The sequence below is a fragment of the Labeo rohita genome, chromosome 25, assembly GCF_022985175.1.
Source record: "Labeo rohita strain BAU-BD-2019 chromosome 25, IGBB_LRoh.1.0, whole genome shotgun sequence".
NCBI classification, from domain to species: Eukaryota; Metazoa; Chordata; class Actinopteri; order Cypriniformes; family Cyprinidae; genus Labeo; species Labeo rohita.
In genome coordinates this window covers 4,758,008-4,775,915 of record NC_066893.1, presented here as the reverse complement: position 1 = coordinate 4,775,915, position 17,908 = coordinate 4,758,008, and the positions used below count along the sequence as shown (strand labels likewise).

General features: G+C 39.9%; 1 protein-coding gene across 1 annotated transcript in view; it reads left to right on the top strand.

The window, feature by feature from the left end:
* b4galnt4a (beta-1,4-N-acetyl-galactosaminyl transferase 4a) overlaps positions 1–17,908 on the top strand; it is a 217,617-nt gene that overhangs the window by 64,971 nt on the left and 134,738 nt on the right. The window contains exon 2 of the mRNA XM_051100119.1: positions 9,794–9,906. Coding sequence (XP_050956076.1) covers positions 9,794–9,906 — 113 coding nt within the window. The remainder of the gene's footprint in view (positions 1–9,793; positions 9,907–17,908) is intronic.

Below are 17,908 nucleotides of genomic sequence, written 5' to 3'. Positions count from 1 at the left end.
AATTTTCTAAACCTCCTTGGTTGCCCAACATGTTAGCTAGCATGTGTGCTACTGCGAGGCTATGGCTTTGAAAACATGGCTATTGGAGAAAGAAATCATTGATAAATCAGTTCAGGAACAACTTGAAATTATATTTCTCAGCTTTACTCCTCCATTACCGTGTTTCCTGATACACATTTATGATTGACCTCCTCAGTCGTATTCCTCCCTCACAATTTGCTGTAAAGTTAACGGACTAATTAGAGCTTGTATCTCCACTGATGTGTGCAATTAAAACACATCCCAATCCTGATGTTTAGAGTCTGCTGTGACACCAACAACACTTCCATTTGTTTACTGCCTTTTTATCTCCTACTAAACACTGTGTTAACATGTTCAGTACAGTGATGATGAAATAAACAGAGCTCATTGTTAATTAGCATGTCTGCTGGGAATCTAAACAAAATATTTAGTGGTCCAAACAGCATCTATATTATGCAGTAAGCGTTTGAGTTTCCTAAAACCTACTTTCCTTCTCTGTTTGTGGCCAAATGTGATATATACGCCCCTCGTACTTCTTCACACATTGGCACCATCTCGGATAATCCAGAAGCCTCTTTCAATCCTCACAGTATTCGGTAGAGGAATTCTCTGTTTACGCTTCCCACCTCTTTTCATTCCACACCTCCATTCCAGCAATAAAGCTTGTGGCCAAGTGCTAGAATTGCCAGATTACTAAAAGAAAGTAGCTCTCAAGACTCATCTGCCAGTCTGTGAGACCTGTTACAGTATGTGATTTACTAAACACATCTTTGAAGCCTTTTAATACGCTTGGCTTCTAATTAAGCATCTTTTACTAGACTTAATGCTATTGGAATTGCATTTACACAGACAGGCTTAAAGGGCAGATGTTTAGGACGCCCAAATTATTGCATTGTTAGGATCTGAATTTCCCAGATGCTAATTCTCGCATTTCACAGTGTGCTTCCAATGCGCTTATTGGGTTGTTTTGCAAGTTATTGTTGATTTAGATAAATTTAATCAAGCTCATAAACAGCTGAACTAGCTGAGAAACCAGGTCAGAAAGCTATTTTTCTTTTTCTGAAACCATGCGCACGCTCATAAATACCACTGTGCCTCACAAAGACTCGGCTCTATAATGTTAAATAAACCACACATCAAGCTGTGCTTATTTTGTCTCCACAGGGAGAAGCGTATATTTATGAAGGCAACACAAGCCATCAGTTTCCGTGTAACTGCATGATGTTTACATTTAACCAAGACGCTGCTATCCAAAGTCACTTGCAGTGCTTTTAAGGTATTTTGCATGTTCTTTGGGAATCTTGATCTTTGGTGTTGCTAGCTGTGAGCTACATAAACCATATCATGAGGAAATTCTGCTTTGTTAGAACAACTAACGACAGTTTGTCAGCTCAGTTCACGCATTTAATAATGTGAAGTTGCACATTGAAAATACAGACCAGTGCAAATAATGTTCTGAAAGGATACAATTTAGGTTCAGTAAGTATAGTCATTTAGCAGATGCTTTTGCCTAGAGCAACTCACAGAACATATTACATGGGGACCTTAAGCAACGTGGACTTCACAAAGGTGTAATTTTGATGGACTAAATCTTTTAAGTTACTCTAGTGTCTACATTTAATTACCACAAATGAGACACAGAACAAATGTGAAATTCATTCAGTTGCAGCAATTTTGTATTATATAGTATTGCATTGAAACTCATAGCTGATACAAAAATTCTGGACTCACTGGGCAGAAAACCAAACCCCAAACCTGTTGGATTCAAAGTGGGTAAAAAGTAAAACAGTCCAGAATCCGACCGCATACAGCTCTGCATATTGCATTAATTTTAACTCATGAATATTTAAGCATGGGCATTTGCATAAAAGGCAGTGCCCTGGGAGCACGGCACCTGTCTCTGTTGATTTTATTTATGTTAAAATGTCATTTCTGCTAGTTTCCCCTGATGCTAATATACCGTAATTGAGAGTATGACATTTACTGAAGCCTCTCCATTTGGAATTCATTTAAAGCCACTTAATTTTCAGTCAGGGGTGAGGAGATTTTTTTTCGGTGGAATTCACAGATTCAAGGATGTTCAAATAAAATGTTTGGAAATTAAGTGATAAAGCCACTTATTATCACTTATTATCAAAATTTCCCTTATTTTGGTTAAGGTACTGCAACAAGAGAGACCTTGCGGGATACGGATACTCACGCTGTGACTGGAGCTCATCCTCATGTTTTTAATCCACTGAGTGAATTCCTGGGGTGGCCCTGACAGTTTCCCGGCAACTCAGGATGACAGTTTGTATACCTGCGATAGCTTTGCCTTTGTTATTTTATCGTCTTGACATTTGATCCCTCACTCTGGGTAGAATAAATGTCAAAGGAGGAGTGTAGTGGCTTACACTCAGCACCTTCAAGTAATGTGTTACACTTACAAATTTACGTTAAAAGGAATTAATTATCTTTTTGACAGATGAGATGATCTCAATCATATCGCCATTTTATTCTACACAGTGGGTGTCCTCATCTTATGCAGGGCTCTACATTGCGGCTATTTCAGGTGCATTTGCATTTGCAACTATGAAAATATATTTAGGAGCACCATGTGCGACTGACCCAATCAGCATATTTGTGTTTGTGCTGAGGGGAGCTTCAAAGGTTTCTATGTGTTTTTGCAATGTTAAATAATGTATCACAGACATATCTCATGAATCCTTTCATAAACAAAGTGTAGAGAGGGTGTAACTAGGATATTCATTGTGCAGTGTAGAGAGCTTTGCTGATTATAATGGAACTTTGTAAGATCGCAATGAACTAAGCTGAGTGACAGCTTTTAATGATTTTTAATACAGATATGACAAATACAGTTATTTTGGAACTACTGCACTCATCTATAACCAAAAACATCTCTGTTGTTGATGTGTCATCCACACCAGTAGGTGTCAGTATTAAGAACAGTCATATCAGAGATCAATACTTTTAAGTGACTTTCACCTTTAAAGGGGTCATCGGATGCAAAATTCCCTTTTACATGTTGTTTAAACATAACTGTGTGTTGGTACTGTGTGTACACATCCACCCTATAATGATAAAAATCCACCCAATGGTATTTTTTAATCCCTTAAGTAATACCCCCCTTTTTAAATCAAGCTATTATCAGCTTCTCGGGTATGTGACATCACAGACCAAGGCTGCTTCCATGATAGTTGATTGACACGGCCGTCTTACCTTAGACCCACCCTGAGTGAGCTGAGTGAGCTGTAAACAGTCCAACCGCCATTGTTTCGACGCCGGAGCAGGAGTAGGCAAGAATGTCTCATAAGCAATTGAGGTGTTTTGTTGTAGGATGTAATAATGAACATAGCAGTCGTCATTCACTCCTGACATCTGAGCCGCTGAAGACGCAGTGGATTAACGTAACTTTCGTTTTTGAAGGGTACACGCCCCCATCTACCTAAATTCGTCTATGTTCACGCAAATCATTCGTGGTCCAGCTTCACCCACCGAAGTGAGTATAAGGGTATTGTATGCACCTTTGCAAATAGCCTTTCCTATGTGCTAATTAGCAAGCTTCACGGCTAAATGTGGCTAAAGTAAATTGGACGGCTCGTCACCCCACAGAAAAGAGGGGCGGGGTGAGCAGAGCTCATTAGCATTTAAAGGGATATGCAACAAAACAGGTTACTGTTTAGGTTACTGAAAAGAGCTGATTTTGATAAGGTAAAAAGGGTGTTTTCAGTGTTATCATTGAAAAATGTTAACCAAAGTATGTAATAGACTTTTCATTAAGACCCTAAGGAGTCATATCAGCTTGTGGAAAATGGGAATTCAATGACCCATTTAGTAATGACTAACTGCAAGATCCTGAATTGAAATAATACTTCCAAATACTTCCAGATATCCACTGGGTGCAGGAAAATACATTGGCCTATGAGTTTTTGAGGCCTAGTTTACAATATTTGTTCATTTTGAGGACCAGCCTTTTATTATTTGCAGTGACACTCTCTTATACACAGACTTTATGCACATGGAAGTGCATATATAATGTCTTCTAGACCTCCAGGCTGTGACCACAAACTTCCCTTCCTCTATAGTCAGTAGTTATCTAGAGAATCTTTTATTATAGGAGAAGCATTCATTATATTTTATAGCTTTATTCCCTCTGGTTACAGTACAACTTCATTTCTTAAACTGCTTTAGCTCCCTGTATGTGTGACTGTGTTTGTAAAGAGGTAAAGTCATAATCACCCCACAGGCAATAACACTCATGCAATGATATTTTATTCTCTTGACACACGGTTTCCTTTTTATAAGGAGCTTCTGTCAAGGCCGATTTTGTGCCATATTTACCTTGTAGTCCCTCTCCTAGTCTGACTGCTGAAAATATCTTTTATCCATCTGTCGACATTAGCGCACCTCCAAGTATATCCTTATAGCTTTTCACCACACCACCTGAGTGATCCTCATTTCCTAATGGCAGTCAATGGAGGACAATCCCATAATCCATCTAAAGTGTGTCACTGACCTAGTGGCACTGGTTTCTGGGCTGTAGCCAGTCCAAAATTAACTTACTGCCACAAATGACAAATTATGGTGAAAATGCTGGAAATACTGTAAATATTTGTTATAGATCACAAAATTGTGTTTTGCATTATTGCATTTTATGCACCAGTTAGTTCCGGTCCTTGAATTTGATTGGCTGAACAGGTTTCCGAAAGTGCTAGTGTTTATAACCAATGCTCAACGAAAAAAAATGTTCCTCTAGCTACATTTCTGCACAATTCCAAAACCGTATCTACAGTTTACATACAATACTAACCCTAAGCCTAAACCTAACCCTAAAATAGGTTGTTTTTACATATATTATTTTGACTAAAATTCTAAAACAATGTGCTATCTGTTTTTTTTTTTCCAGAAAACAATTAGCTTTCAGTAAATTACAGTAATTGACCATTATTGTGTGTTGAAAGTTTGTAGATAGAATTTAGATAAACAGAATTTATCTAAATTTAGAATTTAGCGTTTTTTTTTTTTTTTTTTTTGCGTTAGCATTTTTAATTATTTCTATGGCGTAAATGGTTGAAGAGTTACGGTAACATGAATGTAGCTTGGTTTGTTGTATATAGCCATTTTAAAAGGGCCATTTTATTTTTGTGTGATTCCATGCACAAAGCTATGTACCTTTCCGATATAGTAAACTTGCTCAGTAGCACACCTGGTACATTTGCATTTGCAATGGTTGAAGAGTTACGGTAGTTTTATAGGGTTAATAAAGATTAATTTCTGTGTGATTCCATGCATGGTGCTATGTACTTCAAAACACTTTTACCATAGTGCATAATTTGTAAACTAATACAGAACCAGCTCCATATGTATGCCTTTTCCGATATAGTAAACTTGCTCAGTAGCACACCTGATACATTTGCATTTGCAATAGTTGAAGAGTTATGGTAACATGAATGCAGCTAAGTTTGATGTGTTTGTGACGACATAGCCGGTTTAATAAAGATTTATTTTTGTGTGATTCCATGCACAAGACTATGTACCTCAAAACACTTTTACCGTAGTGGCTGATTTGTAAACTAATAAAGAACTAGCTATATGCGCAAAAGAGTTTAAATATTTTAGTGCCACTCTGAAGATATTTCCCAGATATTTCATACATACAACACTCGACATAATAAAAAGTTGTCAAATTGTTTTAGATTAAGCTGAACGTACTTTTAGCGCCACCTACTGGACATTTTACTGTGAAAGTGTCACAGAACAATGCAAGAAGCAACATAATATTATTTTGCAAAAATGTTGCCACATGCACATTTACAGCGAGAACCAAAAAGTTGGAGTCTGCATAATGAGTTATACATTTAAAAAATATGGTTTAAAATTAAAATTAAAACTGCATGATTCTGAATAAATTACGAATCATGGATTTACATGGATGATCTGATGTGGATTCTTATCACAGAATGAAGCAGACAATAAATTCTACACTCATATTCTATGTATGTCGATTAGCAATGGCTTATGAAAATACACGAGATGGCTTGAAGAACACAGATAAACCATATATTATTGCAGACAAGTGTTTATTGTCCTTACATTTCATCATTTAAAACGTTTAACGTTATATCTTGTTTTTATTCAGTTACAGCAATAGCGATGCCTTTATCCATATTAGAGAAGCTGGAACTGTCATGATCGGGGCTGTGGGTCTCCCCTCAGCCTCTCGAGGTCGCTGTTCCCCTTGCACTGCACTCCCCTGATTGTTCACGTCTGTCTTGTCATTTGCACTGATTACGCTCACAGCTGTTCACACTCTGGACTATTGTATAAGAACTCTCACTTCTCACTCCTGTTCAGGTCTGCATTGTCTTTTGTCTATGGTCTTCGTGTGTGTTTCGGTTCGGTTTGGTTTTGATCTGTGTTTCCAGTTTTGTTGTGCCGTGTTGGCCTTTTGGTTTATGTTTATTTGTGTTTTGTTTTATTAAAATTTTCCCTTCCCTGCATTTTGGACCCTCACCCCTTTTTCCCCGTACACCAAACGTGACAGAATGCAGACCTCCAAGATGGGTCCAGCGGGGAGGATTTTTTCCGGGGAGGCGAAGCTTCCCCGTTTGGCGACGGCGGACGCGCGTTTGGGGGCGGCGACCACCCGCTCTGTTCCCGACACGGCGGGAATGTCCTTTGAGGCGGCGTCGGCCGCCCGTTTCGAGCTCATCTACGCCTGTCTGGCGGGGATGGACGCCTGTAGAGCCGAGGCTGCGCAGATGCGGCCCTGCTTTCTGGCGGAGGCGGAGACGCTCTTCCTCGGGCAGGCGGCGGCGACCGCTCTCTCTGTTCCTGACGCGGCGGTGACCGCGCTCTCTGTTCCGGACGCGGCGGCGACCGCTCTCTCTGTTCCTGACGCGGCGGCGACCGCGCTCTCTGTTCCAGACGCGGCGGCGACGCGCGGCGACCGCTCTCTCTGTTCCGCGGCGGCGACGCGCTCTGTTCCTGACGACCGCGGCTCCGCTCTGTTCCTGACGCGGCGGCGACCGCGCTCTCTGTTCCGGACGCGGCGGCGACCGCTCTCTCTGTTCCTGATGCGGCGGCGACCACGCTCTCTGTTCCGCGACCGCTCTCTCTGCGACGGCGGCGACCGCTCTCTGTTCCTGACGCGGCGGCGACCGCGCTCTCTGTTCGGACGCGGCGGCGACCGCTCTCTCTGTTCCGGACGCGGCGGCGGCGGCGCCGCTCTCTGTTCCTGTTCCTGACGCGGCGGCGACCGCGACCGCGGCGACCGCTCTCTCTGTTCCGGACGCGGCGGCGACCGCTCTCTCTGTTCCAGACGCGGCGGTGACCGCTCTCTGTTCCAGACGCGGCGGTGACCGCTCTCTCTGTTCCAGACGCGGCGGTGACCGCTCTCTCTGTTCCGGACGCGGCGGTGACCGCTCTCTCTGTTCCTGACGGGCGGTGACCGCGCTCTCTCTGTTCGGCGGCCGACCGCTCTCTCTTTCCTGACGCGGCGGTGACCGCGGCGGTGACCGCTCTCTGTGACCGCGCTCTCCGGACGCGGCGGCGACCGCTCTCTCCTGTCCGGACGCGGCGGTGACCGCTCTCTGTTCCTGACGCGGCGGTGACCGCGGTTCCGGACGGCGGTGACCGCGCGTTCCTGACGCGGCGGTGACCGCGCTCTGTTCCGGACGCGGCGGCGACCGCTCTCTCTGTTCCAGACGTGGCCGGTGACCGCTCTCTCTGTTCCAGACGCGGCGGTGACCGCTCTCTCTGTTCCTGACGCGGCGGTGACCGCGCTCTGACCGCGCTGTTCCGGACGCGGCGGTGACCGCTCTCTCTGTTCCTGACGCGGCGGTGACCGCGCTCCGCTCTCTCTGTTCCTGACGCGGCGGTGGCCGCCGCTCTCTGTTCCTGACGCGGCGATGGCCGCTCTCTGTTCCAGACGCGGCGGTGACCGCTCTCTCTGTTCCTGACGCGGCGGTGACCGCGCTCTCTGTTCCGGACGCGGCGGCGACCGCTATCTCTGTTTCTGACGCGGCGGCGACCGCTATCTCTGTTCCTGATGCGGCGGCGACCGCTATCTCCGTTCCTGACGCGGAGGCGGCTGCGCTCTCTGTTCCTGACGCGGCCCTCACCGTGCCTTCTGTTCCGGACGCGGCGGTGACCGCTCTCTCTGTTCCGGACGCGGCGGTGACCGCTCTCTCTGTTCCTGACGCGGCGGTGACTGCGCTGCACGGGCCTGGCCCGCCGTCCCTCCCCCTGAGTTGCCTTCCTCCGTACCTCCTCCCTCCAGACTTTGGGAACGTCTGGAAGCCGTTCCGTAGGGAGGGGGTACTGTCATGATCGGGGCTGTGGGTCTCCCCTCAGCCTCTCGAGGTCGCTGTTCCCCTTGCACTGCACTCCCCTGATTGTTCACGTCTGTCTTGTCATTTGCACTGATTACGCTCACAGCTGTTCACACTCTGGACTATTGTATAAGAACTCTCACTTCTCACTCCTGTTCAGGTCTGCATTGTCTTTTGTCTATGGTCTTCGTGTGTGTTTCGGTTCGGTTTGGTTTTGATCTGTGTTTCCAGTTTTGTTGTGCCGTGTTGGCCTTTTGGTTTATGTTTATTTGTGTTTTGTTTTATTAAAATTTTCCCTTCCCTGCATTTTGGACCCTCACCCCTTTTTCCCCGTACACCAAACGTGACAGGAACAGAATGTCATCAGTGATATTTCTTTGATGCATATGTGGATTTTCTGTACGAGGGCGCCCTCTGGCATCCAGTATGAATAAAACCCATTCTAATTTGCGTAAAAATCAAAAAAATAATACCTCTCTCAAAAAAAAATTAAGCAGACATATACTAAACCACACTTTTTCCAGTGTACAGAGGTTTACAGGAGTATTTTGTTAATTTGTTAAAAAAAAAAAACACACTGAAGTGGCAAGATATCACCGAAAACCGTGGTTAAAAACCGTGGACTAACTGTATTGCATACCTAACAAATACACTTTTTAACAGTCACTTTTCGCCACCTAGTGTTTATATCTAAACTATATACTTTCATCCCAGTATTTCTGTGATAACATGAATGACTGTAAGACAGAAATAATACTGTGTAGTTAAAAAGACACGTGTGAAGCTGTTTTATACTGAAACATAGTAAATGTCTGTAAATGTCTTTTTTTTTTTTTTTCAAAGGTTTAATAGACGCGGGTGTCATTTTAAAAAAGGATCACATGGGTGTTTGAATCAAAATAGTGATCTTTTAACGAGTAATCATGCATCTCTATTTGAAATGTTAATTGTGTCGCAGTATGAACCAGACCTTGTGCTTACAGTCAGTGTTTAGCTCTGTAAGGCTATCAGCTAACTGGATGGTAAAATACTGAAAATAATATGATAAGCAATCCTAGTGTTGTAGCTTGCAAATATTTTTTGATAAACAACATTTTGGTCAAAGACCTACTTCAGGCATTTTTTATAATACCTGCCTACACAGCTGCTGGCATCCAGGTGTACGAGAGGTGTTTATTTATTCATTTTCTTGCCAAAGGCAATTTTATTTGCATTTGCCACTTGGCAAGTGTTAATTTTGCACCCCAGCTGTAGTCATTTCCATGTGTTCTCCTGCTCTCTCTCTCTCTAAGAATGATTTAAACTGCTCAGAAGAGGCGCTATAATGGCCGCCCCTAGTTTCTGTGTGCTGTATGCAATATAAATGGTAATGATATAGAACTAATAATACTGCTGATGAAATATAAAGTGAATGTGTGCGGTCATTGTCTCGTTTACAGATGGTGAGAGGACGATGGAGGGAACCGATACCAGCCGTAAGAGAGACTCACGTTCATCAGACAAGTACCGCAAAAGCGAAGACACCAGCAACAGCCAGGAGGAGGAAAACGCAGTAAGATTGTGTTTTGATATTTTTTAAAGAAAAAAAACAAAAACAATTACAGGGCTTAAAAAAGATGTGCACTTGTAATGTATTTCAAAACTTAAAAGTATATTTAAAAAAAAATCATTGACACTCTCATGACTGGTTCTTAAACTTAAGTACACTTTTAAAAAAGTGCACTTAGTAATAATGTAATTATTGTCATATTGTAATTAGACGTTTAAAAACATTTTGAAATTTTTGTTTTAATAATGTTTTGTCACACTTTAAAGATTTATACTTTATTATTTTTTTTAGTACACTTTAGTATTTGCATATTAAAATACTTAATTTGTCATTTGTGAGAGTTATAGTTTTAACTGTAGTATGTCATTTGATGTTACATGTAAAATTTATTTTAAATGTATTAAATTGCAACTTTGTCGTTACAAGCGTGTAATTACAAATATATTTAAATACACAACAATTTTCAATTACATTAAAATATATTTTGGGTTATCATAAATGCTTGACAGTACATTTGGAAGGACCATATTTCAAATGCAGTAAAAGTAATTATGAAAATACATAGATATGTTAAAAATATTAAACTTTATAAAGAACATGAAGTTCTACTTAGGTTTGTAAAAAAAAATCTGAAGTTCAGTTAATTGCATTTAATATAAATTATAATACAAATAATACATTTTAATATAAAATGATTTGTTTAATTAATATTAGATATTGTTACACAAAATAATGGCACGTTTATAAAACCAATTATAAAATATTTTGTATTTTTTTTTTTTTTAAATACACAGTTTTGCTTTAATTACCCATTTATTTATTTATTTTATTATTTTTTTTTAAATAATAATATTGGTTTGGAGGCCGGAAATAGATCTGAATTCACTTTCAAATTCAGATGGAGTATGAATACAATGGGAACTGGATTCTGAGAGAATTTGCAGTATGTGTAAATAAGTAATTGAAAAGCGATATGTAACCAAATTGTGCAACCTTAATATTGCCAAAAGCATAACCATGACGAGGTTGATGTCTGAGAAAATCAGAAACACATTTCACTTTTTGCAAAAAGCAAAGACCTTCAGGCATTTTTCATAAGACTTGCCTACACATCTGCTGGCATCCAGGTGTACGAGAGATGTTTATTTATTCATTATTATTTTTTTGATTACGATTAGATATTTTTCCACAAAATAATGACACACTTATAAAAACAGCAATTATTTTTTTTTTTAAATTGTCATTTTTTTGTTAAATGTTCCATTTTGCTTTAATCACCCATTCATTTTTTTAAATAATAGTGGTTTGGAGGCTAGAAATGGATCTGAATCCACTTTCATCAATTTAGATGCAGTGTGAATGTAACAAGAACTCGATTCTGAGTGAATCTGCAGTATGTGTAAATAAGCAATCGAAAAGCAATATTTAACCAAATCATGCAACCTTAATATTGCCACAAACATAATCATGATGAGGCTGATGTCTGAGAAAATCAGAAACACACTCCACTTTTTGCAAAAGCAAAGACCACCTTCAGGCATTTTTCATAATACTTGCCTACACATCTGCTGGCATCCAGGTCTACGAGAGGTGTTTATTTAATCATTATTATTAGATATTTTTATATTATTAGATATTTTTACACAAAATAATGACACATTTATAAAAACAACAATTATTATTTTTGTTAAATTGTATTTTTTTTTTTTGTTAAATGTCTCATTTTGCTTTAATTACCCATTCATTTTTTTATATAATAGTGGTTTGGAGGCTGGAAATAGGTCTAAAACCACTTTCAAATTCAGATGCAGTGTGAATGCAATGAGAACTGGATTCTGAGTGAATTTGCAGTATGTGTAAATAAGTAATTAAAAAGCAATATTTAACCAAATCTTGCAACCTTCATAATGCCGAAAACATAACCATGATGAGGCTGATGTCTGAGGAAAATCAGAAACACACTCCACTTTTTGCAAAAGCATTTTTCATAATACTTGCCTACACATCTGCTGGCATCCAGGTGTACGAGAGGTGTTTATTTAATCAATATCATTAAATATTTTTATATTATTAGATATTTTTAGACAAAATAATGACACATTTATAAAAACAATTATTCCTTTTCTTAAATTGTAATCACCCATTCATTTTTTTTTTATATTATAGTGGTTTGGAGGCCCGAAATAGATCTGAATCCACTTTCAAATTCAGATGCAGTGTGAATGCAATAAGAACTGGATTCTGAGTGAATCTGCATTGAATGTGTGTAAATAAGTGATTAAAAAGCAATATTTAACCAAATCGTGCAACCTTCATATTGCCAAAACCATAACCATGATGAAGCTGATGTCTGAGAAAATCAGAAACACAATCCACTTTTTGCAAAAGCAAAGACTTTCTTCAGGCATTTTTCATAATACAAGAGGTGTTTATTTATTCATTATTATTTATTAATTAATATTAGATATTTTTACACAAAATAATGACACATTTATAAAAACAACAATTTTTTTTTTTTGTTAAATTGTATTTTTTTTTTTTTTTTTTTTTTTTAATTTTGCTTTATTGAACCTTTCTTTTTTTTTAAATAGTGGTTTGGAGGCCAGAAATGAATCTGAATCCACTTTCAAATTCAGATGCAGTGTGAATGCAGAACTGGATTCTGCGTGAATTTACATGTGTACAAATGTGTTATCAAGAAGTTATCAAAAAGTGATATTTTACCAAATCTTGCAACCTTAACATAGCCACAAACATAACCATGACGAGGCTGATGTCTGAGAAAATCAGAAACACTCTTTTTGCAAAAAAGCTCTTTTAGTCCATAAATGCATCCCTAAAAAAAGTTGACTTTATTTCACTTACTGAGGACATATCAGGTCAATTCAACCTCTGGAAGATGAGGATATACAGTCGGGAATAAGATACGGTTCGTACCGGCTTAAATGATTGATGGCCTTTGCGCTCGTCCAAGATGTTTCTCAAAAGAGCCTTCGCTGCATTTCCGTCCCTCCCACGGCACAGAGGGGCCCGGCTTTTAGCACCTTTCATCTCGAGCACAGCACACTGCGTACTATCAGTGTCACACACAAGCTAGTCCAAATGCTCTCCGCATCACTCACAGGACCAATAAAACCTCAGCGTCAAATAAAGTCAGTTGCACAGCCATATGTGGATACAAGTGAACAACCTCGCTTATTATTAAGCACTAGTAAAAATATTTTCATTGCAGAATTGTGCACAAAAAGAGAATTTTTTGACTTACAGTCCATATCTGCTGGCTTTGAAATCATCTATATAGTATACAAGCAGACAGAATTAACTTTAAGCAGATTTATGAATCTCATTCCGATAGGAAATATGTCAACAAATTGTGTGCGTCAAACCATAGCATGGGATTTTTAATTCTATGGCTTTAAAGCTGCGAGGGAAGGATTTATCAAGTCATAATGGAATGGAGATTGCAGAAGATGATGTGGACAAACAGAGAGTCTGTGACAGATGCTGTGCTGGTGGAGTGATTTATGTGTGTGGAGATAAATCTATCATTTCCTGTGCTGTGCTGTGAATACATTACTGCTGTTTAGTTCTGCTTCATAATTTCAATGTCACACGCCGGCTCTACACCAAAAGTTTGTCCCTAAGCAGTTTCTCTCAGTCAGAAGTTCAGGAATGATGTAGAGTTATGGCCAGAAGTTTGCAAGGACCTTGTTTAGAAACAATTTATAATTTAATACCCACAATCATCTGCATACGATCTTCACCTTCAAGCTATTGCCTATTAATCTGCAGTGCTTGACACTCATTTATTATGAATACGTTGAAATAGGTGTACAGAGTTCATCTGCTAGGGCTAACATAAAAAACTGCAATTAATGTGGATGAAGATGCATGAATGTTTATGATATATGTGGCCCAATATATTAATTTTTTTTACATTTTCCAGATTTTATGCTATAATAAATTAATTTACTAGAGAAAGTTGATGTTTAAAGGGATAGTTTACACAAAAAATACAATTCTGTCATTAAAGGAGAAGTCCACTTCCAGAACCACAACCTACAGATAATGTACTCACCCCTTGTCATCCAAGATGTTCATGTCTTTCTTTCTTCAGTCGTAAAGAAATTGCTTTTTGAGGAAAACTTTTCAGGATTTTTCTCCATATAATGGACTGATATGGTGCCCCGAGTTTGAATTTCCAAAATGTAGTTTAAATGCACCTTCAAACGATCCCAAATGCGGTTGTAAATGATAGTACTATTGTACTGTAAATGTGCGGCAAAGACTGACAGAAGAAAATAAATTGATGAAAGTAATTATTTTAGTTTTTTTTTTTTTTGTAACGTAAGTATTATTGTAGCTTCATAACATTAGAGGTGAACTACTGATGTCACATTTAATCTATTTTAAGGATGCCCTTACTACCTTTTTGGGCCTTGAATGTATCAGTTGCATTGATGTCTATGGGTCAGAAATCTTTTGGATTTCATCAAAATATCTTAATTTGTGTTCCAAAGATGAACAAAGTTCTTACAGGTTTGGAATGACATGAGGGTGAGTAACTAATGACAGAATTGTGGGTGGTGAACTGTCCCTTTAAGGTTGTTAATACCATTTTTAATCATCTATTTTTAAATAATCCTGCATTGTGAAGTGTATTTTTAAAAGTACAAATACGCATGGTTGTTTATTATGAGATCATCAAACCTACATGCATATTAGCTATAAAAGAATGAGGGAAATGCTGTTTAATACAGTTTAATCTATTGCATATTCATAACACAAAACAATTTTAATAACAGCAACCTACTAGATATCTTTCACAACAAATTAAAGTGAATGATATCTAGTGCATTCTAATTACAGTGCACAGATTTGAAAATGTGACTCACGGTAAATTAATGTTGTAATAGTTTTGTGATTCATTAAAATTAGAAGTGGTTAAAGGTCTGGATCTTTTTGCAAAGCACTGCTGGCTATATAGCATTGCATTGTCAGATACTGGTCTCCATGGTAACACTGAATACTCAGTACACTCCTGTGGGATCATTTCCAACCTTACACCAATAACATAGACTCGGAACAGTGTTTTTGTGTATGTGTGTGTGCGGATGTGACATGAGCCTCAGGGATGTATTGGACTCTGTTGGATGTATTTTACCATTGTATGCATCTCTCTCATACAATGTTACACAATCCATCTGTCATTTCTTTCATCTCATATGTGTGAAACAGCCCTGCTTCTGTACGTACACTACCCAATATTTCCAACACACATGCATATAGTCTAGCAAAACTCTTCAGGCCATACCAGTTATTCGATGACAGGCCATCAGAAAGTCTGTGATATCTAAAATGACAGATGAGACATGTGGACTCCATTCCACAGGCTGAGGGAGACTGAACTCTCTAATTCAAGGATGTGGTGCTTTACAGACTAGCGTGAGAGCTAATAAATAGCTTTGCCTACTCATTTACTCACATTTTCCCAATCCGCCAGAGCACAAAGGCTTCTCAATCTTTGGTATACTTTGAATAGGTCACAAATTTGTAATAACAGATATTTAAAGGAAGAGTTCACCTGTCAACCTCCAAAAAATGAAAATAAGCACCTTAGATGTTTCATAAAGGTAGTGTGTAGGACTATCTATGGTATATTTAATGTCTTCTGAAGCTGTATATTAGCTTCCTTTCCTCTTTGAAGCTTCACACTCTGACAACCTGTTCCTAGAAGGCCACTGTCCTGTAGAGTTTAGCTCCAACCCCAATTAAATACACCTGAATCAGATAATCAAGGTCTTACTAGACACACTAGTGTCTAGTAAGTGAACTTCTAGGCAGGTGTGTTGAGGCAAGTTGGAGCTAAATTCTGCAGGACAGTGGCCCTCCAGGACCAAATTTGGACTCTAAAAAATAGAACAGCAAGTGAAGTATGCTAGAATGGTTGTAAGGCCCAAGAATTACTGTAGGTATCCCAGAATCTGAATCTTTAGTCCAGGGGTGCCCAGTCCCACTCCTGGAGGGCCAGTATCCTTCAGAGTTGAGCTACAACCCTTAATTAAACACACCTGAACCAGCTAATCAAGGTCTTAGGCATGCTAGAAACTTCCATGCAGGTGTGTTGAGGCAAGTTGGAGGTAAACTCTGCTGGACAGTGGCCCTCCAGGACCGAATTTGGACTCCTAAAGAATAGAACAGCAAGCGTTCTTCAAGGTTTCTCCTCTTGGGTTTAATTGATGAAAGAAGGTCATGCAGGTTTGGAAGGATGAGGGTGAGTAAATAATGCAAATATATTCCGTTCTGGATGAACTGTTCATTAAAATCAGTTACTCTTTTCACCTTCCTCTTGACTATGAATGTTACTCCAAGGGTTGACGTGGCAGCACTGTATGGTGTGGAATTGGAGGTGGGAGTGTTGTGGGTATCATCCATATTAATGACTTGAGCTCAGCATTCACAGCTTAAAGGCCGAAGAACCACCATCAGTCATTCTGAAGAGCTTCTTACTTTGTTGAGCACTGGATGCACCTTAAATACCCCAACAACAGAACAACAGAACAACAGAATTCTTGACATTTGCAAGAGGATTGCTGTCTCCAGGCAAACAGACAATAATTCCACTCAGTCTGTGACTAGCCTCTTCTTATAATTGCCTAGAAATCCATGCAACTGTTAATGGTGGATGGTGCCATTTCTGGGCCCTAGAAGTAATGGGCCCACTTAGGCGCTAACCGCAATTGATTGTTTAAATGTCTGCCACAGCCAGACTTTGTGGAGTAGGGGGGTCTCTCGGTTCACAAGCAGTTCTTATAAGATTTATGGCTGCAGAGGCAGTGGAGATGCAGGGAGGCAGGAAAGACCAAATGAGTCTGGGATTCAGGATTGAAATGGGAAAGAGACACCTAGAAGCCACTAGGAAACGTAGTACTTCTACTCAGTTCACCTAAAACTGAACATTCCATCATTAATTACTCACCCTCATGTTGTTCCAAACCCGTAAGACCTTTGTTCATATTCAGAAAAAAAAAAATCAAGATATTTTTTATCAAATCCGAGAGCTTTTTGACCCTGCATAGGCAGCAACGAAACTGACACATTCAAGGCCAAGAAACGTAGTAAGGACGTTAGTGGTTCAACCGTAAAGTTATGAAGCTACAAGAATACTATATTTTTTTTTTGCGCAAGGAAAGCAAAAATACCAACTATATTCAACAATTCAAAAAGCTGGCTCCTGCATCAGCACCACCACACGCATGCATCATGGTACTTTTGTGAATGCGTCGCTAAACAAAAATACACCAGGCCTGGCTGAAATGCATTGGCTCTGCACAGAAAGACTGGTGCACAACACCAAAGCACTGCGAGAGCAATTGGAGAGCAGATGACTCTTTAAGCTTTTGAATTGTTCTTGTGGTACTTCAACGTCACACGCCAACCAGTCTGCACAGCACCAACACATCCCGAACAAGCCTAATATCAAGAATCGCTTTGCAAACCTGCATTGGCATCCAAACATGGCGAATCCAACATGTTTGTGTTTAGCTGCTATTTAAAAAAATCCCAGTCAAAAGATTCTATTCGTCTTGGTGATCACGGTAACACCGCCCCCAGCCCCTGATGCATTCAGTTCTTACTTCTAGACCAGCAATGCTTTGGTGCTACTTAGGAACCAATTTTCCTGGTTCTGGGCTTGTGCTTTGGGTGTCGAAAGACAAAGAACCGATTTGAAACAAGGCTCTGGCTCAGAACCAGCACTCAAACTGCCTTAGTTGAAAAGGGGTGAAGTAGTAGTATTCCTCAACTCAGGTTGCCTAAATAGCTTGTTAATGGGGGTCTCAAAACTTGGTCCTAGAGAGCTGGAGTCCTGTGGAGTTTAGCTCTAGCTTGTCTCAACAAACCTGCATGGAAGATTTTAGCACCTTGGTTACCTGGTTCAGGTGTGTTTAATTAAGGGTTGTAGCTCAACTCTGAAGGACAGCGTGAAGCGTGATTGTGCACCCCT